The sequence below is a fragment of the Schistocerca americana genome, chromosome 6, assembly GCF_021461395.2.
Source record: "Schistocerca americana isolate TAMUIC-IGC-003095 chromosome 6, iqSchAmer2.1, whole genome shotgun sequence".
Taxonomy (NCBI): domain Eukaryota; kingdom Metazoa; phylum Arthropoda; class Insecta; order Orthoptera; family Acrididae; genus Schistocerca; species Schistocerca americana.
In genome coordinates, this window is record NC_060124.1 from 471,127,925 (window position 1) to 471,155,825 (window position 27,901).

General features: G+C 40.7%; 1 protein-coding gene across 4 annotated transcripts in view; it reads right to left on the reverse strand.

Moving 5' to 3' along the window:
- LOC124619382 (carotenoid isomerooxygenase) overlaps positions 1–27,901 on the reverse strand; it is a 374,524-nt gene that overhangs the window by 45,785 nt on the left and 300,838 nt on the right. For all 4 annotated transcript variants that reach the window (XM_047145721.1, XM_047145723.1, XM_047145724.1 and 1 more), the window contains 3 exons: positions 23,994–24,138; positions 23,387–23,543; positions 663–874 (listed from right to left, as the gene is read on the reverse strand). In XM_047145721.1, the coding sequence (XP_047001677.1) occupies positions 663–874; positions 23,387–23,543; positions 23,994–24,138 (514 nt within the window). The remainder of the gene's footprint in view (positions 1–662; positions 875–23,386; positions 23,544–23,993; positions 24,139–27,901) is intronic.

Genomic DNA, 27,901 nt, shown 5'->3' on the forward strand with positions numbered 1-27,901 from the left:
GTGTCATGGGCTGCCCAGAATACACAGCCTAACAAAAATCCTGATATCATCAAGACAATTGAATTATCTTTCAATAGACCATTGACTGTCTGTATGACCTTTAAGTGAGACATGTTTTAATGACTGATGTGTACTATCATTGATAAAGCCTATTTCAGGTACTGTAATATATATTAATGGGAAGTAATGAACTTTAAAATATAGAAGAGTCAAAACAAGAGTTCATTCAAAGTCATTTCGTAGCATGCAGTAGAAGTTGCAGTCTTTCATTTAGCTTTCCCTGCTAGATGGAAAGAAGTCCAGAAGAGTTGGATGTTCAAGCATAGTAGTGGGACAGCGGATCCAGATCACCAGAATGAAGTAGCAAGGCAATAATTAATCAAGAAGAGACATTTGAGGCAACAGATGGCAATCTAGAATGGTGTTCAAGGCATAGTCAAGCTATATAAACTACACCCACAGCTTTTACGAAAGACGTTCACAAATTTTACACTGAACAATGGAAGCAGACAAAGTTCGATCTTGCTACAAAAATTTCAAATAACTTTATTGTTCTTCTGCCATCATATGTACTTCTTTTAATATTGGAACTATTGGGCACAATAGAAAGAGACACTTGTTCTCACAAACATCTGCAGACTACACTTAAAAATGTACTGTACCTTTTCATCTGGATACCACTGAAGAGCTCCTATCATTGCTTCATTCTTGAAGTGGCACTTCAGAAATGAAGGCACTGAAAGTGATAATGGTTGTTCCAGGATGACAAAATAGTTATCAGTCACAGAAAATGAGTGCATATAGGACGGATGTAACCTCCATCTTGAAGGAATAGTTCCAACAATTGTAGCCTGTTCAAATGAGTTCACACATTCTGAAATATAATTTTTTATTTGTCATTATTTACAGTTAGGTATTTTATTTCTAGAGAATTATCTACACAAATAGAAGATAAATAAGACATTTGTTGAATGTAATGTATGTCAGTATATTCATTTTTTGCAAAATGTCTTATTAACAATAAAGATTAATTCAGGATGAACAGTGATTTGTACAACTATAGTTCAAGACACAATAATAATTTCTGTGCCTAGGATTAGCAGAGAGTTTTGATCTAACACACTTTAACAAGCTTACAGCAGTTATTGGTAATCCCTGCAATTTCAAGAGCTTGCTTACAATATTTATTATTAACTGCTGTTGCAAATTATATGACTATATAGATACAAGGATTCCAATATCTATCCACATCCAAACTCCTGCTAGCAGCATCAAGAGAAATATGTTTATTATAACCTATGATACGTTCTTTTATAATGTACAAGGTATGTCCACGAAGTGAGTTCCGTTTGGTTACGTAAAACAAAAGCATACAAATACAGAAAAAATATATATTGTACAAAAATCTACAACTGTTAAACTACTTTTCTACATTGTTGTTGTTGTTGTTGTTGTTGTTGTGGTCTTCAGTCCAGAGATTGGTTTGATGCAGCTCTCCATGCTACTCTATCCTGTGCAAGGTTCTTCATCTCCCAGTACCTACTGCAACCTAAATCCTTCTGAATCTGTTTAGTGTATTCATCTCTTGGTCTCCCTCTACAATTCTGACCCTCCACACTGCCCTCCAATACTAAATTGGTGATCCCTTGATGCCTCAGAATCTGCCCTACCAATACCTCCTCTTTAGTTATGTGATCTACCCATCTAATCTTCAGCATTCTTCTGTAGCACCACATTTTGAAAGCTTCTATTCTCTTCTTGTACAAACTATTTATCGTCAGGTGTTGCTCCTCTGCTCGTCTTTTTTATGTGTGAACTGCAGCTGTCCACGTCACAATGAAGTAGGCACCAACCTGATATTGAGCTTTTCAGGATGTAAATTTTCTTTGAGTGCCAGTACTGTATTATCTCATGTTTGGAAGTGTTAGTGAAGTATAAAATAAGATTAAACAGGGTAAGAAGCGGATTTTTCTTCTTGTGCCTGTAGCACGAATCCTAGGCCTAATTTCACTTGCGCGAATCGTAAGTAAGCAGTGAATTAAACTTATAGATAAACGTTTCCAGTTGGTATAAATATAATATAAGTGTTGTTACATTAGTGGAAGTGTTAGTGAAGTGTTACAGAAGATTAAACGAGGTAAGAAGTTTATTTTCCTTCTTGCGCCTATAGAACGGATTTTAGGCTTAATTTCACGCGCGCGTATCTTAAGTAAACAGTGAGTCATATGTAATCACCAGTATTTTTATTCAGTACTCTTTCAATTTATTTATATCTGCCTGAATAGTTTCTGGGGTCCTTTGTTTACGTTTTACTCACTACTTAAATCAGCTTATACGATTTCTGTTTTTACCATGAGTGAGAAGTGTGTGACATGCCGTAGGATCGTCAGTTCCAGGGTATGGTGTGATGGGTGCTGTAGTTTCTTTCATTGGGGTGAATGTAGTGGCGTGGGAAATGGGGACATAAATGAGGCTCACCAGTGGTATTGTAGGATCTGTAGTAGAGATAGGAAAATACTGGAACAGGAAGGGAAAATTGCAGCTCTTCAAGCTGACCTAGACAAGGCAAGGGAGGATCTGGACAGGTTAAAGAGGGAGAAGGGTGAACAGAGGTGGGAAGTGGCAACAGGTAATAGGGGGAACAGGCAAAGGAGAGCATCAGACAGCTTTGTCATAAATCTTGAAAATAGATTTGACCTGTTGCCTCAGTCAGAATCGGATGAGCCTCATGTAGCTGAAGCTGTAGAAAGGGCACAACAAGCTTTCAAGGACTTGAAAAAGGTAGGGAAATTTGTAAAGAGAAAGAAAGTTCTGTTGTTAGTTAGTTCCCATGGTAGAGGTGTTGGTCAACTACTGCAGGAAAATCTAGGTCCAGAGTACCAGGTCACAAACTTTTTCAAGCCTAGTGCAGATCTGGGTCAGGTAACAGAGGATGTAGGTGCTTTATGCAAGGATTTCACAAAGGAGGATGCTGTAGTTATAGTAGGTGGTCCGGGAAATAGCATTGGCAGAGACTGAATATTCCATAGAGAGTGACCTGGTGAAGATAGCATCAGCAACGAAGCATACGAGTGTGGGATTTGTGTCTGTGTTGAGACGCCATGATCGGCCTCATTTGAACTCTTCCGTAGGGAGGGTGAACTTGGAGTTGGAGTGGCTGCTTAGGATGGATATAGGGTCCCATATTGGTTTGATTCCTGTGGATACTATCGACAGGTGGGACTATACTAGGCATGGCCTTCACCTCAATAGGAAAGGGAAGGGAAAACTGTCTGGGTTGATTGCAGAAAACTTAAGGACGGACACTGGCACAAGTGGTAAAATACCAGTGGTCACAGGTGTCATAGGGATGCCTTTTTTAGGATAGGGAAGGGGGAAAGAAAACAGGTTTTAAGAGAGATTGGCAGACACACTCAGTTTGAGAAAACAGATGAACAGGAGTCAGATTTTATCATACAGCCTCCATTTAAACAGTGTTTAACAGAAAGTAATCAGAAACTGCCAGTTCATCTTCGCCAAAGCAGTTACAATCCCATTAGTATGCAGTATCAGTTATCTTTATTACACCAGAACATTCCGGGACTTAGAAATAAAGTTGATGAACTACTCATTTGTATCGATGAAATGAATTCATCTAACCAAATTGACATAATCTGCCTCTCTGAACATCAAGTGACCACTGATATAGATATGTTAGACATTTCAGGATTTAAGCTAGCTTCCTACTTCTGCAGAGTAGATATGGATGGAGGAGGAGTTGCCACATTTATCAAAAACTGCCATAAATTCAAGAACATTGACATTAATAAATTCTGTTTAGAGCAGCATCTAGAAGCATGTGCAACAGAAGTAGAGTTCCATAACAGATCCTATATAATAATAACTATTTACCGAGCACCTTCAGGAAATTATAATCTATTCTTAGATCATCTAGAAGCTCTTTTGGGTTATTTAACAGGAAGAAACAAAGAAATTTTGATCGCTGGTGACTTTAATACAGATTTTCTAATGCAATCTTCCAGTAAACATTCACTGTAGTTAGTAATGTTGTCTTTCAATCTAACTCACACTGTAAACTTTCCAACTAGGATCACTAAATCCTCAAGGACAGCCATTGACAACATTTTTATAGACAAATCAAAGGAACAAAATCATATCATAAAACCTGTTATAAATGGACTATCAGAGCATGACATGCAGCTCCTTGTTTTAGATGTAAATTCTAAGCAGATTATCAAGACTGCTAAATCTGAGTACAGGAGAGTAGTCAATCAACCAAAAATTGAGTGTTTTAGAAAACTGCTCAAAGATATGAACTGGAAAGATGTTTATAGTGCTCATGACATGAATGAAAAATATAACACATTCATGAACAATGTCAGTACCATGTTTGAAAACTGTTTTCCTCTAAAAGTTACTCAAATTAAACAGAAGTCTATAATAAAACCATGGATTACACAAGGAATAAAGATTTCCTGTAAGACAAAATGGAAAATGTATCTGTTGGCCAAGAATAGCTCCAATGCTGATGATTTAGCTAAATACAAGGAATACTGTAAAACATTAAAAAAAGTAATTCAGACGTCTAAACAAATGCACTACGAGAAGAAGATAGCAATGTCAGGGAACAAAATAAAAACAATATGGGATATAGTGAAAGAGCAGACTGGTAGAACCAGAAAGGAACAGGAGCAAATAGCACTAAGGGTAGATGACACATTAGTAACTGATGGGCATAGTGTAGCAAATCTATTTAACAAGTACTTTATATCCGTTACTGATAGAATGGGACTTTCAGGATCAGTAAATAATGCCCTTGAATATCTTAAACTTTACAAATAGCTTCAGGCACATGAATATGTCACTCACTTCACCAAAAGAAATAACGTCCATAATAAAATCTTTAAAAACAAAGCATTCTAGTGGGTACGATGAAATATCAACGAAGTTAATTAAGGCATGTTCTTGTGAGTTTAGTACAAGTCTAAGTTACTTGTGTAACCAGTCAATTATAACTGGGACATTTCCTGACTGGCTAAAATATGCAGATGTTAAGCCTCTATTCAAGAAAGGGGATAAAGAGATACCATCAAACTACAGACCGATTTCACTTTTGCCAGCATTCTCAAAAATTTTAGAAAAAGTAATGTACAGGCAGCTGCTCAACCATCTGACCACAAATAACATATTATCAAGAACACAGTTTGGATTTCTGAAGGGTTCGGATATCGAGAAGGCTATTTACACCTACAGTGAAAATGTACTTAATTCATTAAATAACAAGTTACAAGCAGCAGGTATTTTCTGTGATTTGTCAAAGGCATCTGATTGTGTGAACCACAACATCCTTTTAAATAAATTAGAATTCTATGGTGTCACGGGTAGTGCTGCAAAATGGTTCAAGTCATACCTCACTAACAGGACACAAAGGGTGTCAGTGCAAGGGACTAGTGAATTAAGTCATCAGTCATCATCAGAATGGGAAGAAATTACATGTGGTGTCTCATCCATCCAGCTCATCCATCTCATCCATCTTAGGACCATTGCTTTTTCTTGTGTACATTAATGATTTCTCATCAGTTACACTGCCAGAAGCAGAGTTCGTTTTGTTTGCAGATGACACAAGTATTGCAATAAATAGTATGTCAAGTGTAGTTCTAGAAAGATCTGCTAATGATATTTTCATGGATATTAATAAATGGTTTAAAGCCAACTCACTGACTTTAAACTTCGAAAAGACTCACTATATGCAATTCAGAACCTGTAAGAGGTTTCCACCCAGCATATGCATAAAGTACGAAGAAGAGCAGATAGAAGAGGTTGACAGTCTTAAATTCCTGGGATTACAACTTGATAAGAAATTCAGTTGGGAAGAGCACACCACAGAACTGCAGAAACGCCTTAACAAATCTGTATTTGCAATTCGAGTGTTAGCAGACATAGGCGACATAAAAATGAAAAAGCTTGCATACTTTGCCTACTTTCATTCCATAATGTCATATGGTATAATATTTTGGGGTAACTCTTCAAGTCAAACAAACGTTTTCAGAGTCGAAAAGCGTGTAATACATATTATTTGTGGAGTAAATTCACGGACGTCCTATAGAAACCTCTTCAAAGAACTGGGTATACTAACTACTGCCTCTCAGTATATTTACTCATTAATGAAATTTGTCCTAAATAATATATCTCTTTTTCCAACAAACAGCTCAGTTCATACACACAATACCAGGAACAAAAATGATCTGCACAAGGACTTAAAAGCACTTACTTTAGTTCAAAAAGGGGTCCACTACTCAGGAACACTCATCTTCAATAATTTGCCAGTAAACATAAAAAATTTAGTTACAAATAAAGATCAGTTTAAAAGGAGCCTGAAAGACTTACTAGTGGCCAACTCCTTCTACTCCATTGACGAATTTTTTAATAGAAACAAATGATGTATTGTATATATTCATACTATTAGTATTGTTATTTCAGCTTCAAAAAAAAATTTTACATGTTCCACATCCACGAGGACCTCCTCAGCATGCATCTATGGAACAAAAACTAAACTAATCTTATCTAATCTAATCTCTAATCCACATTTCACTTCCATACATGGCTACACTTCATACAAATAATTTCAGAAACGACTTCCTGACACTTAAATCTATACCCAATGTTAACAAATTTCTCTTCTTCAGAAACACTTTCCTTGCCATTGCCAGTCTACATTTTATATCCTCTCTACTTCAACCATCATCGGTCATTTTGCTCCCCAAATAGCAAATCTCATTTACTACTTTAAGCGTCTCTTTTCCTAATCTAATTCCTGCATCATCATCCGACTAAATTTGACTACATTCCAGTATCCTCGTTTTGCTTTTGTTGATGGTCATCTTATATCCTCCTTTCAAGACACTGTCCATTCCATTCAGCTGATCTTCCAGGTCCTTTGCTGGTTCTGACAGAATTACAATGTTATCAGCAAACCTAAAAGTTTTATTTCTTCTCCATGGATTTTCATTCCTACTCTGAATTTTTCTTTATAGCTCACAAAATTTTATAGGTACTTTTCATAGCGTGGCCCAAGTTTTTGTATGCCGCCTCCATAGAAGGTTACTGCCTGTGTATTCAACAATGTGGTAACATGTTCTTTATGCTCATCATTATCATTGAAGTGTTGACCACCAATGACAGTGTTTTAGGTGTAAGAAGTTGCTAGGAGCGAGGTCCAGGCAGTACGGAGAATGATCAAACGCGTCTCAGAGTTGTTTGGTCACATTTGCCATGTGAGGTTGGGCATTATCATGGAAAAAAACAACACCTTTTGACAGTAATCCTCAGTGCTTGTTCTGTATTGTGTGGAGCAATTTCTTAATGGTCTCGCAGTTACCATGTGCATTGATTGTTTGGCCTCGTGGTAAGGAATCACTCAGCATATTGCCTTTTATGTGCCAAAAAATGGTGCACATGATTTTTCAAGGTGTCAACATTTGCTTAGGCTTAACCTTCATTGGAGATAAAGTGTGCCTCCATTCCACTGATTGCTGTTTTGTTTCAGGGGTGTCATACAATATCCAAATTTCATCTCCCATGAGTATCTGAGAAAGAAAACCATTGCGTTGTTCATTGTAGCATATCAAAAACTGAAGTGCACTACCCATCTGTTGTTTTTTGTGTTGTTCACTAAGAATTTTGGGTACCCAACATGAGCAAGGTTTCGAAATTTCAGTTTTTCCATAACAGTTTCATGAATTAGTGATCATGGGATTTGCGGAACTTCCATAACAAGGGAACTAAGTGTTATGCTTAATCTTCTCTTCAACTGTGTGAACCAGTTCTTCAGTAACCACAGACAGGCATCCATTTAGTTCTTCATCACGCACATGATCACATCCTTCATTGAACAGTCTGACTCATCTTGTAACCATTGAAATCACTCATAGCATTTTGTCCGTAAACCTCACAGATTTGCCAATGAATTTCCTTTCGTTTAGCTTTCTTTGCTTTTAGAAAATGAATCACAGATCTGATTACACATGCAGTGGCATTTTCAATTATGGCTGACATTATAAAGAAGCATTACAAAGCACACATTGGCAGCAGCGATCTGAAAATGGCGTACACGTCTTCTCGTTGAGTCAGAGTAACTGCGGCGCATACTTGGAACTGCAATCATAGTGCTGCCATGGATATAAATAGAAAAGGAACTTACTTTGTGGATGACCCTCATAGATAACCTTGATTTCTTGATAGTTATCAGAATTTACATGCAAATGTTAATCAGCGATAGTAGGTAAACACAGATAGGCTAATGGACAAGTCTGGAACTTTTATCATAGAGTGCATTTCCTACCAACATTTGTATTTTCTTTTACAGTTCACGTGATCATGACTTTAATTATCTTCTTTTGTTTTTGTGTTTGTCCAGTCATGTAGAAAGGTCTGCCATGTGCTTTCAATTGTTCTCCTTTTGTATGGACACACACACACAAAACTCACACACACATCTGAAGTCTCAGGCAACTGAAACCAAAATGTGAGCGGCAGCACCAGTGCATGATGGGAGTGGCGACTGCGTGGGAGTAAGGAGGGGGCTGGGGAGGGGAGGGGGAGGGATAGTATGGTGGGGGGGCAGCAGACAGTAAAGTGCTGCAGGTTAGACGGAGGGCAGGGGAGAGGCAGGGAGGGGAGGGGAGGGGGGAAGTAGCAGAAAAGGAGAGAAATAAAAAGACTGGGTGTGATGGTGGAATGATGGCTGTGTAGTGCTGGAATGGGAACAGGGAAGGGGGCTGGATGGGTAAGGACAGTGATTAACTAAGATTGAGGCCAAGACGGTTACAGGGTCATAGAATGTATTACAGGGAAAGTTCCCAGCTGCACAATTCAGAAAAGATGGTGTTGGTGGGAAGGATCCATATGGCACAGGCTGTGAGGCAGTCATTGAAATGAAGGATATCATTTCCAGAACATTCAAGAAGGATATCATGTTTGGCAGCATGTTCAGCAACAGGGTGGTACACTTGTTTCTTGGCCACTTTTGCCAGTGGCCATTCATGCAGACAGACAGCTTCTTGGTTGTCATGCCTACATAGAATGTAGTACAGTGGTTGCAGTTTAGCTTGTAAATTACCTGACTAGTTTCACAGGTAGTCCTTCCTTTGGTGGGATAGGTGATGTTAATGACTCGATTGGAGTAGGTGGTGGTGGTAGGATGTATGGGACAGGTCTTGCATCTATTCCACCATCACACCCAGTCTTTTTATTTCTCTCCTTTTCCGTTACTTCCACCCCCTTCCCCTCTCCACCTCTGCCCTGCCCTCCATCTAACCTGCAGCACTTCACTGTCCACCATCCCTACCATACTTGTTGATGAAGACCTTAATGGCCGAAAGCTTTAATTGTGAGAGTCCTTTTGTTGTGCCTATCTGCAACTCAGCAACTCCGCTATATGGTGAGTAGCAACTTTCTTTTTCATAATATCGTTACATTTCATCCTGGATTTTCCATTGTTTGATTTATTGTATAGCCATTATATCATATTTTGCACATGGCACACGCTGAATATAGCAGTTTAATGGTACTTCCTGGCAGACTGAAAATGTGTTCCAAACCGAGACTCGAGATCAGAACCTTTGCCATTGTGGGCAAACACTCACCAGCCGAGCTATCTGAGCATGACTTCAGAATTTCCCTCACAGCTCTACTTCCAGCATTACCTCCCTCCTGCCTCCCAGACTTCACAGAAGCTCTCCTGCATACCTTGCAGGTGCAGTGCTCCTGGAAAAAAAGAGCTCTCTCTCAACTGTAGAGTGTAAGATATACTCTGGAAACAATTCCCTAAGCTGTGGATAAGTTAATTCTCTGCAATATCCTTTCTTTCAGGAGTGTTGGTCATGCAAGGTATCTAGGAGAACTGCTGAGAAATTTAGAAATTATGATAAGGGATATTAGTGGATGTGAGGAGGGGTGGTGTGTCATGCTTGCATGGCTCAGTCATTAGAGCACTTGACTGTGAATGGCAAAGGTTCTAGATTCGAGTCCCAGTCTGGCACATGGTTTTAATTTGCCAAGATGTTTCAAATCAGTGCATAATCCACTGAAGAGTGAAAATTCATTCTGGGAACAATTCTCAAGTTTGTGGCTAAGTCATTTCTATGCAGTATCCTTTCTTCCAGAAGTGCTATCCCTATGAGGTACGCAGGAGAACTTCTGTAAAGTCTGCAAGGGAGGAGAAGAAGTACTGCTGGAGGACATGTCATGAGCCAGTCAGTGGAGCACATGCCCATGAAAGACAAAGGTTCTAGGTTCAAAACCTAGTCAAGGACACAGTTTTAAGCTTCCAGGGAACTTCAGTCAGTAGAATAGTTGTAGAAGAGATCAGTTATGTAGGTGTTGAGGGATTTTTATTGCTGTACTATCTTTGACATTCTACTCAGTAATGCCATAGTCTTTATTTTTATCTTCTTTTCTTCTCAGAAAAGATGTCTCATCTTAACCTGTGTTCTGCATCTTTTATCTCTGTTTCCTATTCTGTCAGAAAAATTTGTGGATTCAGAAGCTAAGAGCAGAATCTTTCTTTCTTGTTATGAGCATCTACGATGTGTATTGGAAACTACTATGCTCATTTCAGTTAGATGTTCCATTGCCCATCCAACCTCTATGACATCCTACTCCATCCCTAAGCCACTCCCAATACCAATGCCTTTCCACAGATATAATATCCATATGGAAGACCCATGTGCAAGACCTTCCCAGTCCACCTACCCAACTATTCCTGTTCCAGTCCTACCCCACCTGAGGTCAAGCAGTCTGTGAAAGCAGCTCTGTCATATACTAGCTCTGCTTTTTATATTGGTGTGACTACCAACCAGCTGTCGATAAGGATGAATGGCCACTGCCAAACAGTGGCCCAGAACAAAGTTAAACATGCAGTTCAACATAACATGCTTAATTTCAACGGCTGCTTCACAACCCAGGCCATGTGGGTCCTCCCCTGCACCACCAGCTTTTGTGAACTGTGCAGATGTGAGTTGTTCTTACCATACATTCCCCACATTTGAAATTATCCCAGCCTCAATCTGTTGTAACCTACTGTCCCCATATCCACCCAACTGTTTCTTCTCTGTCCTGTCACCTCCTCACAATTCGCCACCCCTCATCCTCATTGTGTGATGTTTTCTGCCAGCACACCCAACAGTATTTTCTGCTTCTCTGTACCTGTCTATTCTGCTCCTCGTTTTTTTCTGTTGCCTGCCTGCCTGCCTACCTGCCTACCTGCCTGCCTGCCTGCCTGCCTGCCCGCCTGCCCCCCCCCCCCCCCACCCCCACCCCACCCCCCACAGCCTCCCCTCACTACACCTGGCAGCCCTCTCTTGCCACCTCTAGCCCTGCATGCTGCACCAGGCAGTGCCGACTCCTCTTTCCTCACCTGTTTCTACAGGCTGGGTTTTTACTCTATTTATGGATATTTCGTGCAATTTTCGATTGGTAAGTATGTGTTTGATGGCACAAAATAAGGATGTAAGTTTGAGGCATAGCTACATTTTTGGAAATCTGATAACAGATACATAAAAAACAACAAAATTATACTACTCATGAAGTATAACTTGGCTTAACTCAGATCCAGGGAGTGGAGAGAGTGTGCAGGGTCTCCTGGGGGTTGGGAGTGGTGGGAACAAAATCTGTCTCCATGTACTGTAAGTACAGTGCAGGCAACACAAACCTGTGCTTTGAGCTTCCACAAAAGTGGTAATGTGCATGATGGAGGTAATGATCAGATAAATAATGACAAAGACAGTGACAGCACAGCTCAGCAACAGCTGGCTAATGGTATGCTGTAAAAAGCAATGGTATTATAACTCTTAACTGATGCCTATTGCTACCAATCAGAATTAGGGAGGCCATGCACCAAGTTATACACTAAAGCACCAAAGAAACTGGTATAGGCGTGCATATTCAAATACAGCGATATATAAACAGGCAGAACAGTGCGCTATGGTTGGCAACCCTCATATAAGACAACAAGTGTCTGGTGCTGTTTTTGGATTGGTTACTGCTACTACAATGCAGGTTATCAAGATGTAAATGAGTTTGAACATGGTGTTACCACAGCATATGTGCAATGGGACATTTCTGACGTTTTGATGAAGTGGGGATTTTCCCATATGACCATTTCACAAGTGTACCGTGAATATCAGGGATCTGATAAAACATCATCAAATCTCTGATAATTCTGCAGCCAGAAAAGGATCCTGTAAGAACAGGACCGATGACAACTGAAGAGAATCATTCAACGTGATGGAAGTGCAACCCTTCCACAATTTGCTGCGGAGTTCAATTGGGGGGGGGGGGGGGGGGGGGAGGGGGCGCGCATCAACAAGTGCCAGTGTGCGAACCCATTCAACAATACCTCATCAATATGGGCTTTCGGAGCCTAAGGCCCACTCGAGTACACTTGATGACTGCACAACAAAAAGCTTTACACCTTGTCTGGGTCCATCAACAGTGACATTGAACTGTTGATGATTGGAAACATGTTGCCTGGTCGGACGAGTGTTGTTTCAGATTGTATCAAACAGATAGATGTGTATGGGTTTGGAGGCATCCTCATGAATCCATGAACCCTGCATGTCAGCAGGGCACTTTTCAAGCTGGTGGAGATTCTGTAATGATGTAGGGTGTGTGCAGTTGGAGTGATATGGGACCCCTGATATGTCTAGATATGACTGACACATGACATGTACATAAGCATCCTGTCTGAATATCTGCATCTACTCATGTCAATTGTGCATTCCGACGGACTTGGGCAATTCCAGCAGGACAATGCAACACTCCATATGTCCAGAATTGCTACAGAGTGGCTCCAGAAACATTCTTCTGAGTTTAAACATTTCCACTGGCCACCAAACACCCCTGACATGAACATTATTGAGCATATCTGGGATGCCTTGCAACGCACTGTTCAGGAAAGCTCTCCACCCCCTCCCACTAATGTGGATTTATGGACAGCCCTGCAGGATTCATGGGGTCATTTCCTTCCAGCACTACTTCAGACATTAGTCAAGTCCATGCCACATTGTGTTGTGGCACTTCTGCATGCTCAGGAGGGCCCTACACAATATTAGGCAGGTGTACCAGTTCCTTCGATTCATCGGTGTAGTTTCCACGTAGTACGTAAACATTATGATAGGAAATAATATACATGGATTTATTTATTAGATATTTAATATTCACTTATGCACCCCAATACATTGTGAAAGTAGCACCTGTGCTCATTGTTTCAGAGACTGTTCATTTGGTTTGGAGCACATCATGTGGTGCATGTATAAAGGGGCATTGAAAAAGAAATGAGCCAGAGTCTGGAATGCACAAACCAGTGACAGAAGGGTAATACCGTGGCGTGTGTAACTACGTGTGGTTCTGACCGGAGCTTGGAAGTTCACAGTCCATCACTAGAGGGCACATGTGCACATCACATGACTATACAGCACGCATCAATTATCCAACGCTGCCAGTTGCATTGCAGACAGTGGCATGGAGGCATCAAAAGAAGGGCAAAGAGGTGTTGTTCGTTTTCTGACAGTGGAAGGAGTAGGAGGAATGGGCAATCATCAACAAATGTCACAAGTGTACGGCAAACACTGCACATCCCTTGCAAGCGTCAAGGCATGGCACAAGCGCTTCAGGGAAGAATGGGTGTTGTTAGCCGATGATGCACAGTCTGGAGCACCACACTGCATTACTGATGACATCGTACAGCTGGTGGATGCAGGACTGCCAAGTGACAGTGAAAGCCACAGCCACCATGGTTGGATTGAGCATCAGAAGTGTTCATACCATCAGGAAGGTGTGACTGCACATGTGCAAAGTATGTACCCAATGGGTGTCCCACAGTCTTCAACCACACCAGGAAGCATGTTGAATGGCTCACTGTCTTGTTCATCTGCAGCGCGATGCTCAGGAAGGTAGTGTTCCTGGCATGAGTGATGGCTAGAGATGAGTCATGGTGTCATCACTTCGAAACAGAATCAAAACGACAGTCTCCACTGGAAGCATCCAGGTTCCCACCACAAAAAAAGAAATTGAAATGGGAGGTTATCGGCCACCTCCATACGGTCAGGATCTCTCTCTCCTTGTGATTACGCCATTTTTGGCCCCTTAAAAAGGCTCCAAGGGGCAAATGATTCACCTCGGATGATGACATCCAGTTGTACATGTGGAACTGGTTAACAGTGCAGCCCTGGGAATTTTATGAGACAGTCATTCACCTCCTTGTGTCACAGTTGGACAAGTGTCTCAACAGCCAGGGTCAATACTTCTAACATACAGGTACTGGTTTCTATAATTATGCCTCCAACTCATTTCTCTTTTGAACACCCCTTATATTTTTGCAGAACTCAAGGATCCAAAAGTATGTTTGTAGAATGGGAAAAGGAATTCAATGTGATGGGATTTAGTAGGCTTATGAGAATTGCAGCTAAAAAGTTAATACAAAACAGAATTGAATTCAAAACATATGTTTTATCAGAAAGTAGAGAACACAGGGGATATTCAGGTACTGGTCTTATTGTAAATAAGAAAAATAAAAACATTGTTACAGGTATTGAAAGAATCTTGAAAAAAGTAGCAGGATTTGATTTCAAAATAAATGAAAGATATTTTATGTAAATCATTAAATTATGTACACTGACTTATTCACATTTTGACAAGGAGGTAAAAGAGCTCTATTAGTGCTCTATGAAAAGACTGATAAATGACAGCAAATCCAACTAAAATATGAAAACTGAAATTCTGTATGTGAAAATAGGACTAAAACTTTACTGAGAAGCTTAGTGTATGAAGCAAGAAGTGACAAAAATCCTATGTTACTAGAATTTGTTGAGAAGAACAGCGTGTTCATCCTTAAACCCATTCTTCCCAAGGAAAATAAAATTAAAATTGACTTGGGAAGGATCAGATTAAATTAAAAATGAAATACGTAACTCAAAATTTAACAACTGCTAAGCAAATTGTAAATGATATGAGAGACCTAAATCACTTTAAAATTTGGTAATAACATACATTGGAAACAATTAAAGTATGAAGGAGACAAACCAAGAACAGATTTTGTGTAGATGCTGCAGGTCATCAAAATAACAGATGACACAGGAGCCGTCTGTGGTATCACGTATTGATACCACCCCACAGATGTCAATGTTGGTAACAGAATTGCAAGTTTCCATTACACACAGATAGTGGTCAAGCAGGATCTAACAGATCCAATGGTATGTGTCCACTGAGCCATGGGTCTAGTGGCTCAGCACCACGAGCGCTCTCTGCCACTGCAATATAGGATGGCTGGTGGCAGCCACTCATCCCACTTGCACTTGGAGCCTCATCGCTACGACACAATCGTTCATGCTTAGTACAGCAAACCTCTTCCTGGTTGACACTGTGGTAGCTGGACTCTATTTCTAGTTGCATTATTTGTAATGAGTCTTCATACGCTTGGAGAAATACAAGTTAAGTTAATCTTGTGGTTAGAGTGTTAATGTGTTCACTAATCATTTCCGTATCTGTTCAGCTTTCCTGTGACAATTGCTGCACCACTCTGTAACCCACATCTCCTTAACATTATGTATGAAGTCATATGCAACAAACATGATGATGAGTAATACTACCTACATGTGGCAGTCATCTTGTTTGGTTCTTCCTGTAATCTTTTTTGTTGTTTTTGTTGTTGTTGTTGTTGTTGTTGTTTGTCTTTTTTCCCAGTATTTGGCTTGCTTGTGCTGTTTATATTCTAGGTTCCTTAGTTGCTGCTTTTGCAGCCCCTTTAGCTTTCTCTGTTCATTGCTTCATAGATTATGGCTACTAAACCACAATCGTGTGCTGCAGCAGCTGCAGCTGACCTAACTCAGTTTATTCAGTTTCAGAGTCAACAACTGCCACAACTACTTGAAGTGATAAATCAATCCATCATGGTGCAGATGACTTCACACAAGACACCAGACCCAGATGCAATACCACCACCTGCACCTGTGCTGTCATTTTGTGAGTTTGACAAGGCAAAGGAAGACTGGACAGAGTACCTTACACAGTTCAATGTGCATGTTGCAGCACTTCACATATAAGTACTGACGAACATTCTTATTTATTGGCCATGGCAGGAGTGACTATTTACAGGTTGTGCTCCACTAAATCCTGCCCTGAATTAGTACCATACAAGGACCTATTGCAGGTGCTTACAAAGTATTATGAGGGCAGAGTACAAGTGGCAGCTGCCCATTACAAATTCTTTAGATTGCACAAGCAACAAGGACAGACATACCAACAGTGGGTGACTGAATTGCAAGGCCTTACTAGAGAGTATAGATTCAAATGTGACTGCAGCAAATATTACAGAGATACAATGATTTGTGATGTCATCATGCACAATGTAGCTAACTCTTGAATTCGACAACAGATTCTTAATATGCAGACACTTCCTTGCAAAAGGTACTGCAGGTTCTTGACTATCAAGATTCCAGTGAAAGCACAGCGAACATTTTTGAGGTAGCACCTGTTTTCTCTGCAGATAGCCACGGCAAACAGGCCTCACACCTGGCTTGCAAACAGTGTTGCCTGGTTGGCCACAGCAACAGCACTTGTGTAAACATGTGTCACACACAGCACAAGATATGAAGTCATGTCCTTGCTGTAATATGTTACATGACCAGCAATCGTGCCCTTCACATGAAGTAATTTGATTTTCTTGTGGCAAACGGGGACGTCTACAGTCAGTGTGGGACATGTACAGTCAGACAGTCAGTGTGCTTACAAAAGCATAAGGAACCGCCCTAGAAAAGCTCGCAACTCGTCCACATGAGGACAACGAATTTTCTGTCTCTTACTACTGCTGGACAATCAGTCCATTTTCAGCTTGACACTGGAGCTCCACTGGGTTTACTCAGTTATAGCACTTATGAACTGCTCGATGAGCCTAAATTGTGCAGTCATGCCATACGCTGACAGTTTATAACAGTCGTGACATTTCTGTCTTAAGGCACCTGTAGCCTTCCTCGAACTTCCTGAAATTTGACAAAGACAGTAATATTTACAGTGCTTCCCTCCCTTTTGATTTGTCTGAGTTAAGCATTCAGGATAATTTACTTTCTGTTTCTTTCTTTGATCCTCAGGAGAGTGGTGCTCAGTTATATGCTGAATATCAGGATTTGTTTTCTGAGTTTTTAGGCAAAGTCAATAATTTTGTTTTTCATGTCACAATAATGCACATTCCACAGTCAGGCTCGACCCTCCCTCAGTCCCTTTTAAGGAACAGGTGGCTCAGGAACTTGCTACTTTTCTAAACAGTGGGGTCACAGCACACATTATTGCCAGTCAGTGGGTGTCCCCTCCTGTTGTTATAAAGAAGCTCTCCGGCAGACTCCAGTTGTGTGGCTGATGTTAAGAAAACTGTAAATCTTCAAAAAGTCCCTGATGTTTATCCCTTGCTGTGCCCAGAGGGACTGATAGATAAAGAAGGTGTCAGTTATTACTTTTACAAAACTGCTTTGCATGATGCTTACTTGCAGTTCTCTCTGGATGGGTGGTTGAAAGAGGTCTTTGTCATTAACACTCATCTGAGTCTCTTCAAATTTTTGATATTGCTGTTTGACAGTGCTTCCACATCCACCACATTTCAGTGATTTCTGGAGCAGCTGACTACTAAAGTTTCTTTTTGCTTGAATTATTTAGATGACACTGTCATCTCACATCGCACTCCTGAAGAACACATTAGCAGCCTTTGTTGTCTGTTTCTAGTGTTGTCCACAGCTGGTCTCAAATGTAACAGAAATGAATGTGTTTTTTCCAGACTGAGCTTGAGTATTTAGGACATGTTACTAACAGCCAGCATTTTCACCCAGCGCAGTCACTATTGCATGCTATCTGTGACCTTCCACATGCAATATGTGAAAATTACAGTTTGTTTTAGGGGTGATCACATATTTCATACAGTTTATTCCTAATGCTCCTCAAACTGCAGCTCCCTTGCATTGCTTGCACAGGAAGAATGTTCATTTTCTTTGGTTGCAAGAGTGTCAATCTGCTTTCCAGACTCTAAAAGATGCTTTGCTTAGTGATCGATGCCTTGTTCATTTTGATCCTTTTACAGCATTAGTGCAATTTTGTCACATGAACTTGGTGCTGTTGGTAGGCTGATTACCATTGCTTTGAAGTTGTTTAACAAAGCTTAATGTAATTATTGGCAAATTGAAAAGGAGGCTCTCACCATTGTCTATGGCGTCACTAAGTTTCATCAATATCTTTTTGGCAGAAAATTTCACTTGGTGACTGACCATAAATCTCTACAATCTTTGTTTGACCATTCTCAGTCAGCCCCAACTCACACAGTGCAGAAGCTGTAATGGTGAGCTGTTCTTTTGTCATTACCAATATGAGATTGTGTATCAGCTCACTTCTAAGCATGACAAGGCAGATGCTCTTTCTTGTGTCCCTGTTGGCCCAGACTCCACTGTTGATGAGTCCTCTGTTTCTCGTTGCAACACTGATGCACGACACACAATTGTTTTGCGTAACTTTCTGCCCAATCACTGGAAAATTGCCCAGGCCACAGCAGCAGATCCTGATTTGCAGATTCCGTTGCACTATATCCACGCTTTCTGGCTATGTTCAGCCAGACAGATTCGTAGTTCTGTGGTTCACCAATATTTTGCCCATTTATATGCTTTGCAGTTGTTAATTTGCTTTGCACTGACAATGGCTACTCGCTTGTTGTGGTTCCCCAGGCTCTCCACCCTGATGTGCTTCATTTGTTACACCAAGGTCACCGGGGCATAGTTCTCACCAAGCAGTTGGTGCGACATCATTGCACTCAGCACAGTCTTGATGCACAAATTGAACAGTTGACTTCTCAGTGCCAAGACAGTGATGACATCAACCAGCTCTGTATTAGCAGTTCTTTGCATGCCCAAAACATCGAGTGCCTTGGCAATGTTTGCACTTGGATTTCATGGACCTATATTGGAATAAACATTGACACACACCATTGCCACTTTTACTAAATTTCCCTTTGTGGTTCCTATGCACTCTGCTGTGGCTTGTTCCACAATCCAGGCCTTGTCATCAATCTTTTTCTTAGAGGGATTGCTTGCAGTGATTGTGACTGACAACAGACCTCAATTTGTTGCCACCGAATTGGCTGCTTCAGGCATCAAGCATATCACAAATGTACAACTCCACCCACAATTCAACGATACAGCTGGACACCTTGTACGAACATTTAAGCAACAGATGGACAGACTTTGTGTTTCCACACATTGTATCAAGCTCTGTTGCTCTTCTTGTTTTCCTACCACTCCCAGCCAAGAGATGGATCATCACCAGTGGAGTTGTTACATGGACGGCACCATTGCACCTTGCTTCAGTTCCTGCACCCACCACGGTGGGTGGCACCCAGAGTATCAAACTAATGCTTCAATCTTTTACAGATTATATGGCAGAGTGAGGTGCTGGGGGCAAGGCACCATTGTACGATGTATTGGATGTTCTATGTTTCTCCTGCAAGGACTGGCAGGATTAGTGACACAGCAACAGAATCAAATTCATCCATGTGAATTGTGCGATCCTGGGGGAGGGGGAGGGGGGTATGTGGTATCGTCCATCGATATCGCATCACAGGTGTTGATGTCAGTAACAGAATTGCAAGTTTCTGTTCCATGCCGATAGGAGTCATACAGGGCCTAGAGGACCCAGTGGTTTGCACCTGCTGGGCCACATTTCCAGCAGCTCAGTACCATGAGTGCCCTCTGCCACTGTGATAAGGGACAGATGGTGGTAGCCACTCATCCCACTCGCACTTATTGCACTTTGAGCCTCATCACTACGACACAATTCTTTGTGGTTAATACAGCGAGCCTCTTCTCTGTTGACACTGTGATAGCTGGACTCTATTTCTTGGTGCATTATTTGTAAGGAGTCTTTGTTAACTTGGAGAAACACAAGTTAAGTAAATATTCTGTTGACTGTGTTAACTTGTTCACTAATCATTTTGGCTCCTATCCAGCTTTCCTAAGACAACAGTTGCTGCACTACTCTGTAGCCCATCTCCTTACCATTGTGTATAAATTTGTACACAACACTATCAACAGAGAGAAAACTGTAAAACCATTATTTTACTTCTTTAAATGTTTTATAGTTCAAGGAATGAATTGGAAACATAGATAGTTAATCATGAAAATAGTGATATTCTGGAGGTAATGGCAGAAGTGATGTATAAAGCCATTCTATGTACACTGCTGGCCACCGTAAATGCAACACCCTGAAGGAAGCATCCGAATCAAGTGAAATTTACACCATGAGTTTGCAGCGATGAGATATGCAACAGATAACAATTTCAGCGCAGACGCACATCACGCGCGCCTGTGGCGCCACCGCATAGCGCCATTTAAGGCTTGGCTATTTCGACGAGTGTACGTTCGGCACGTATGTTTACCTTGTGGTTGTTTCACAAGACTATCGGTTATGCCTCGTAGACAACAGCGAACATCTTTTGATGAAGTATCAGAGTTCGACAGAGGAAGGATAGTGGGTTACCGAGATTGTGGATTATCATACAGAGAAATCGCTAGTCGTGTTGGACGAAACCAAACAACTGTAATGCGGATTTGTGACCGTTGGATGCAGGAGGGTACGACGGACCAACGTGGTTGATCGCATTCACCTCGGTGCACCAATGCACATGCTGATAGGCAAATTGTGTGCATGGCAGTGACGGATCACTCAGTGACATCCCGAACCATAGCATAGCACATTGCATCTGTAACGCATCATCCAGTGTCTGCGCGTACCATTCGACACCGTTTACAGCAGAGTGGTCTGTCCGCAAGACGTCCATTGCTTCGTCTACCATTGACGCAGAACCACAGACGTCTCCATCACCAATGGTGTGATGACAGACGGATGTGGACAGCAGAATGGAATGACGTTGTCTTTACTGATGAGGCACGCTTCTGTCTGCAGCACCACGATGGTCGGATTCGAGTGTGGAGACACCGTGGAGAGAGGATGCTGGACAGCTGCATTATGCACCGCCACACTGGTCTTGCACCGGGTATTATGGTATAGGGCGGTATTGGATATTACTCTCACACGTCTCTAGTATGCATTGCCGGTACTTTAAATAGCCGGCGCTACATATCCGAGGTGCTGGAGCCAGTTGTCCTTCCTTACCTTCAGGGCTCGGCCACAGCCATATTTCAACAGGATAATGCGCGACCACACGTGGCACGCATTGTCCAAAGGTTCTTCGTCAATAAGCAGATTGAATTGCTTCCCTAGCCAGCTCGCTCTCCGGATCTTTTGCCGATAGAAAACATGTGGTCCATGGTTGCACAACGAGTGACCCAGATTACATCCCCAGCTGCCACACAAGATGATCTTTGGCAACGTGTGGAAGCTGCTTAGGCTGCTGTACCCCAGGAACACATCCAACGTCTCTTTGACTCAATGCCAAGACGTGTGGCAGCGGTGATCTCCAACAATGGCGGTTACTCTGGCTACTGATTCTGGCAGGAAACACATGTCACAGACGTCTGTAAACATAATCATTTGATACTTGGTCAACATGTTATCTACGAAATAAATTTTGTTGTGCTACCTCTTGTCTTTCTTGGAGTTGCATTTATGGTGGTCAGCAGTGTATAAGTAAATGAAAGGCACTTGCAAAAGCACACCTCATATCAAAGCTTTGGGGGGAAATTGATATTGATTTTGCAGTGAATGGTGGAAAAGGGTACTGGGTACAGTTGCTGCTAGACAGAATCTATACATGTTCCAGTCTTCTTCAAAATGATACTGAATTCAAAATGTTCAAATGTGTGTGAATTCCTAAGGGACTTAACTGCTGAGGTCATCAGTCCCTAGATTTACACGCTACTTAAACTAACTTATGCTAATAACAACACACACACACACACACACACACACACACACACACACACACACACACACACACACGCCCATGCCTGAGGGGCATACACCCTGAGCCTGACCAACAACAATGGCCAAAAACTGGGCAGAGGGCATGCACCCACATCCAGATACAATGTAGCACTGCCGGCGGGAGGGGCGGTGCAATTTGTGACATGATGCTTCAAACCACACAGCCACTCCGCGTGGCTTGAATTCATATGTCTTGTCCGTGTGGTGTGATAGGATGCAAGTTCAAATTGTAGAAATCCTTAGTCTTGGTATTTCCAGGGTTGCTAGAAGGTGTTGAGGTTTCAGTAGAAATGATTAATGCTGGGCACAAAGTAGTCAAAAAGAACCTTAAAAACAGTTGCAGAATGCCTAGGAAGAAGGCTAATTCTCCACAACTGGAACAATGCTGTAATTATTACACTGTAAATGAAAGGAGACCGTCAGGGTACAAACACTACAAATCTATTCGCCTCCTCTCCATAACACATAAGGTATTCATGAAAATTGCCAGCAACTGCATAAAAAGTCAGTAAATTCTATCAGGCAAAGGAACAAACTTTCTTTAGAAGTAGATATAGCACAATGGACTGTTTGCAAGTTGTAATAAAAGTACACAATGGAACAATCAGAATGATTTACCACTTTATTTGGAATTTGTATGTTTTGAGAATGCTTTTAACTCAGTCACAACAAAATCTACACTGACTGGCTTAAAAAATGGCATTGAAATACATAAACTCAGGAAAATATGCCATTGCTTCCACTTTAAGACGTCATCAGAATAGTGAAAAATTTGGAATTGAGAGGTGGATCAGGCAAGACAGTCTTAAAAGAAGTTTTCTGGTACTTAATCTGGAAAAACAGAAGAAATGTGTGTTAACTGAACAGGCCTGAATGACTTGTTTCATTTCTGTCACTGTATGGAAAAGACAGTGCTCAACAAGAAATGATGGTACTTTTTTATGTAGCCTACAGCTCAATTTCTGATCTGAAAAGTAACAGATAAAACAGGGACTTTGTGTAATTTAATAATGAAACAAATTCATGTACAATATGCTCAATTAACAGAGAGAAGAGATGTGAAATGATTGGAGGTGATTTAATGTTGAAAGAGCAGGTTGCTGCTCATTGTGTGATTCTGCAATCTACTAGAATGCTTTGATATCAAATCCATAATGTTTATAAAAAAGTATAGTGGTCTGTTGTAACAAGTCACAGTCACTAAAAGTTTTCTCAAAGGCTTTTGAATATACCTTAGAAAATATTTTTATTACAGTCTTCTAGTAATAGATTAAGAAAAACATTTAATTTTTATGGTTATTTCTTGTTTCCAGGATACATAAATGAACTGAGCACATATACTTACCACATATAAACACAGTAATGTTATCCACTAACAAGTTCTATATCACACTATGATTTCAAGATTTATGCTTACTTTTATCTTCAGTAGCACAAGGAGGTGGAAACTTCATTACACAGTAATGAGGACCCGATGCAGTAAGTGTCATTCCAATATTGTATACTGTGCCATCATTCATAACCAAAGGGTGAGATGTATGGTTCACAATGCTAAGATAATTTGCTACATTAACCTGTAGAGAAATGTACACAGTCATTAGAACTGTGAATATGTACTTGAGTAATCACAAACATTTGAAAAATCTTCACCATAACTTCATTAATAACTAAGATTCAACAAGTGGAGAATTTGTCTTAGGGCTACAAGCACACAATGAGGATATACACTTGCAAGTGATTTCATCTAATACAATTCAGAATTATTCCAGATGTGGTGCAGCCTTGCTTTTGGTACCTTGCACCATTTAATCTCCTTTCTTTCACTGGTTACCTTTTCTTAACAATTTTTAGTCTAGATGAATGACTCACTAGTTCAAAAAAATTGATATTTAATAACTGACTTTTCCATTTGTGATTTAGTGGTTGCTACTCATATTTTTCCCCTTGTCCTTTCTCTCTCGTTTAATGTTCACTGTTCAGAAAGCCAGATCCAACACTAAACAGGAAATGCACAAGTATGTTACCCTGTCCATGGTATCCAGTGTTGCAGGATCAATGCGATGTATGACAGGTGATTCCGTGAATGTGTAGAACTCATCTCCAAAAGGATAGACAGAGATCATGGCATTATCAGTCAGTGTTTCTCCAGGATTGAATACTGCTGCTACTCTGAAAATAGATAATAAAACATATGCACTAGTTAGTTCCTCATTTACATTATATATTAAAACCCTATCTACATTATATACAGACTAAAAGCAGTTCTTGAACTGATGCCTTCAATGAAAGCAAGAAAATCTCTTGGTCTGATCCATGATAAAGTAATTTTGCACTTCCATATTGTTCACTACTCAAGTTTTGTTTAACGAGTCGTTCAGTTTTTTCAGTGAGAAACGAAGTTATTTCTATGAGAGGATATAGCCTTCCTTTAATACGGTCTAGGAAAGGGGATAGGAGGATTTGGGGAGGGGTGGAGGGGAGTTTAGTTGAGTGATATGAAATGTTAATTACAATGTCGCCTTCAGTCTGTACTCTGATGCAATTTATCCCTTTATCAAAGAGGAAATACTGGATGTTATGTACCCAATTAAATTGACAAAAGTACATTTATTTCAATATTTTTGCATAATTAAACTTCCTGATGACTAATGTGAAGACTTCACATGGTAATGCCACTAAAAGTTATACAGTACTGTGCCAGTAAAGACAGCTATGCTAACAGTAAAAGACAGTTTTAAAGAAACTGATGTACATGAACATCACACAGGTAATTTAGAAGTAAATGAAACCACTCACAAAAAGGTAGAAGCAATGAGTTGTTGACAGGCACACAAAAGTAAATGAAAACTTGCTAGCTTTTTGATGAATTCTTTAACAAGATAGAAAAAAAACACACACACCTCTTTATACATTGTGTGACAGCTGAACCCACAATGCCAGGATTGCAGTTTGGAAGTTGAGTGGTGTGAGGGATGGTATCAGGAGGAGTGGGAGTCAGGGGGGGGGGGGGCGTGGATAGAGGGAGAAAAAGATGAGAAATGGGAGGAGGAGTTTGGGAGGGGTAGCTGGTGGCTCAGAGGGAGGCAGCAGATGTAGGGAATAGGAATGTGGAGGGAGAGGCAGCAGGAGCATGTGATGGGAATGCGACACCCAGACACCAGAACCAGCGAGCTCATCCAGTGAACAGTCACAAAGATATGAAGGTGTAGATTGGAAGGGGGTGACAGGAAAGAGGAAGTGGAGACTTGTGTAGAGGTGTGGGTGCACTGAGAGACTGAGCCAGGATTGCAGGAGGAAAGGTTAAGCTGTGAGGATACCTCCCATCTGCAGGGTTAAGAAAATCTGGTGCTACAGGGAAGGACACAGGGGGCATGGGTTCTGAAACAGCAGCTGTTGTGCTCAGCTGAGAGCCCTACCACTGGTCCTTCACTCTTGTTATCCTTCTGGACTCAATCCCACAGCAAGCACACTTCTACCCAACAGTCTCCCATTCATCTTTCTTGATACCTCCTTCCAATCCGTGTTTCCATATCATCATTATAGTATGCTCCATGAACTAACCAGCTCTGGTGTCATGTGTCACATACCTATCCCGTGGACCTGCTGCCTCTCCCACTGGCATTTGTATCCCAGACACCTTTTGGCTCCCTCTAAGCTGCCAGATACACCAACCCAACCCCACAGGGGAGAGAGGGGGGGGGGGGAGAGAGAGAGAGAGAGAGAGAGAGAGAGAGAGAGAGAGAGAGAGAGAGAGAGAGAGAAGAGTGCATGCTTGTGCGTGTGTGCATGCTTGTGTGTGTTTTCTGTAGGTCATTAAAGAAAAGCTAACAAGTTTTCACTCTTTTTGGTTGTGTGCCTGTCAACAACTCTACATTTGTACTATTTGCTGAGTAGTCTCCTTGACTCCTGAGTTATTTACATTCTACCAGAACTTTCCTCACCATATTTGACCAAACAAAAGATGTTTACAAAAATAGTGGATGCTGAAGTATTATTGCCCAACATTCAGAGTAATAATCTGCATTCTAAAGCCAATGTTTTGGCCTTCTTCAGCAGGCAGAAGACATACAGTTGATAATTTACATAAATTAATGACTATTTTAGAACTAATTGAATGTGGTGGCACAGTATTTGAGAATTATATTCAGATGGAGAAAGAATCAGATCCCTGTCAAGCCACTCACTTTTTGTGGAGAATATAAAATAACAATTAGGAGCCTGCTAACATGTTCTGTTCAGAAAAAATCTGTCACAGGCCACTTTTTCAAAAGCTTTTGAGAAGAATGAGAGAACAAAATGAGTCTGTAATTAGAGATGGTTTGCTTACCTTCAGTTTTATTAATGAATGTTACCACAGAAAATAAATTCTGTCAGGAAATATGCTCTGAGTCACTGATTGATTATAATGGTTGTTAAAGTATAGTCCTATCAAATCAGCACAATATTTTAATATTCTGCTAGAAAAATCGTCATAGCCAACAGTTACTACTCTTTAGTGGCCTGATGTATTTTGTAAGCTCTTTAGGGGTTGCATTATTGAAACTGTGCTGCATAAAACACACTCGGCACTCTTGCCATGTCAAACTACAATAGAATACAATAATCTCCTTTATATTCATCAGGAGGTCAATAGAAATTATCATAAAAACTCAAATTTTTATACTAATTTCATACAGCAATAATACATATTTTGTGCAACAATGTTATTGCCAGAAATGCCTTTCTCAAGAAATTAATGCATGTGTATTCTGTTTTTTTATGAGCCAGTGCAATTTTTCTGCCTCAGTTTTGGTCACATACTCTGTATGACACAAACTCCTGTACCAGATGGAAGTTGTGTATGGTTGTGGAATGCACTACTCCTTTAAATTTTTCTATCACTAGAAATCTAAAGAATTCAGGTCAGGTGAGCAGAGAGGCCATAATAGTGGACCTCTTTGATCAATCCGTTACTCATCAAACAACTGTACTAGCTGCTGTTCTACAAGGCATAGATAATGCGGTGGTGCTCCATCATGCATAAATGACTATCCATTGTCTTTTCAAAAGGTTTACATCACCCAACAATATTGGTAATTTTTTGGTGCCTGTTAATAATCATGGTCAAGTATATGGCCTTGAAATAAAATGTGAATTGTGAACTGCAGATCTTTAGTGCTCCGTTCTAAAATCCATTAGCAGAACTATAATCTCACAAGGTAGTCTCATAACCTGATATGGGTAAAGTCACTAGTCCTGCAGAATTGACCATGCAAAAGCATAGCTTATGGCTTTATGCCTTCAGCAACTGCATTGTTTCAATATCAAATGGTTCAAATGGCTCTGAGCACTATGGGACTCAACTGCTGAGGTCATTAGTCCCCTAGAACTTAGAACTAGTTAAACCTAACTAACCTAAGGACATCACAAACATCCATGCCCGAGGCAGGATTCGAACCTGCGACTGTAGCGGTCTTGCGGTTCCAGACTGCAGCGCCTTTAACCGCATGGCTGTTTCAATATCATCTTCCATTAATCGTGACACTAGCTCCTTCAAATCTAGTATGCAAATGGTGCAAGGTCTAGCATGATCCTTTTTTCTTGCTATGAATGCCTCACGTCTGAAAGTCATTGAAACAATATACTGCACATTTTGGAATGCTGTCTTCAGGGCATGATTTGGTGTACATGATACATATGTACTGATTAACACTGTTTGCTGAACCATAGCACAAGACCATGTCTGCTGAAATTTCACACATACTCATAGAAGAGCTGATGTAGGAAACAGTTGTATGGAGCACATCTGACAACAGCACACAGTCAGAGGAGTAAGAACAAAGACAGACACAACCAATAAGAAATTAGCAGTGAATGTCAGGTGGAAGACAGCAAACACAAATGAGTGCTGACTGTTCTTGAAACAAATGAAATGGCCCATATCCCAACAAGG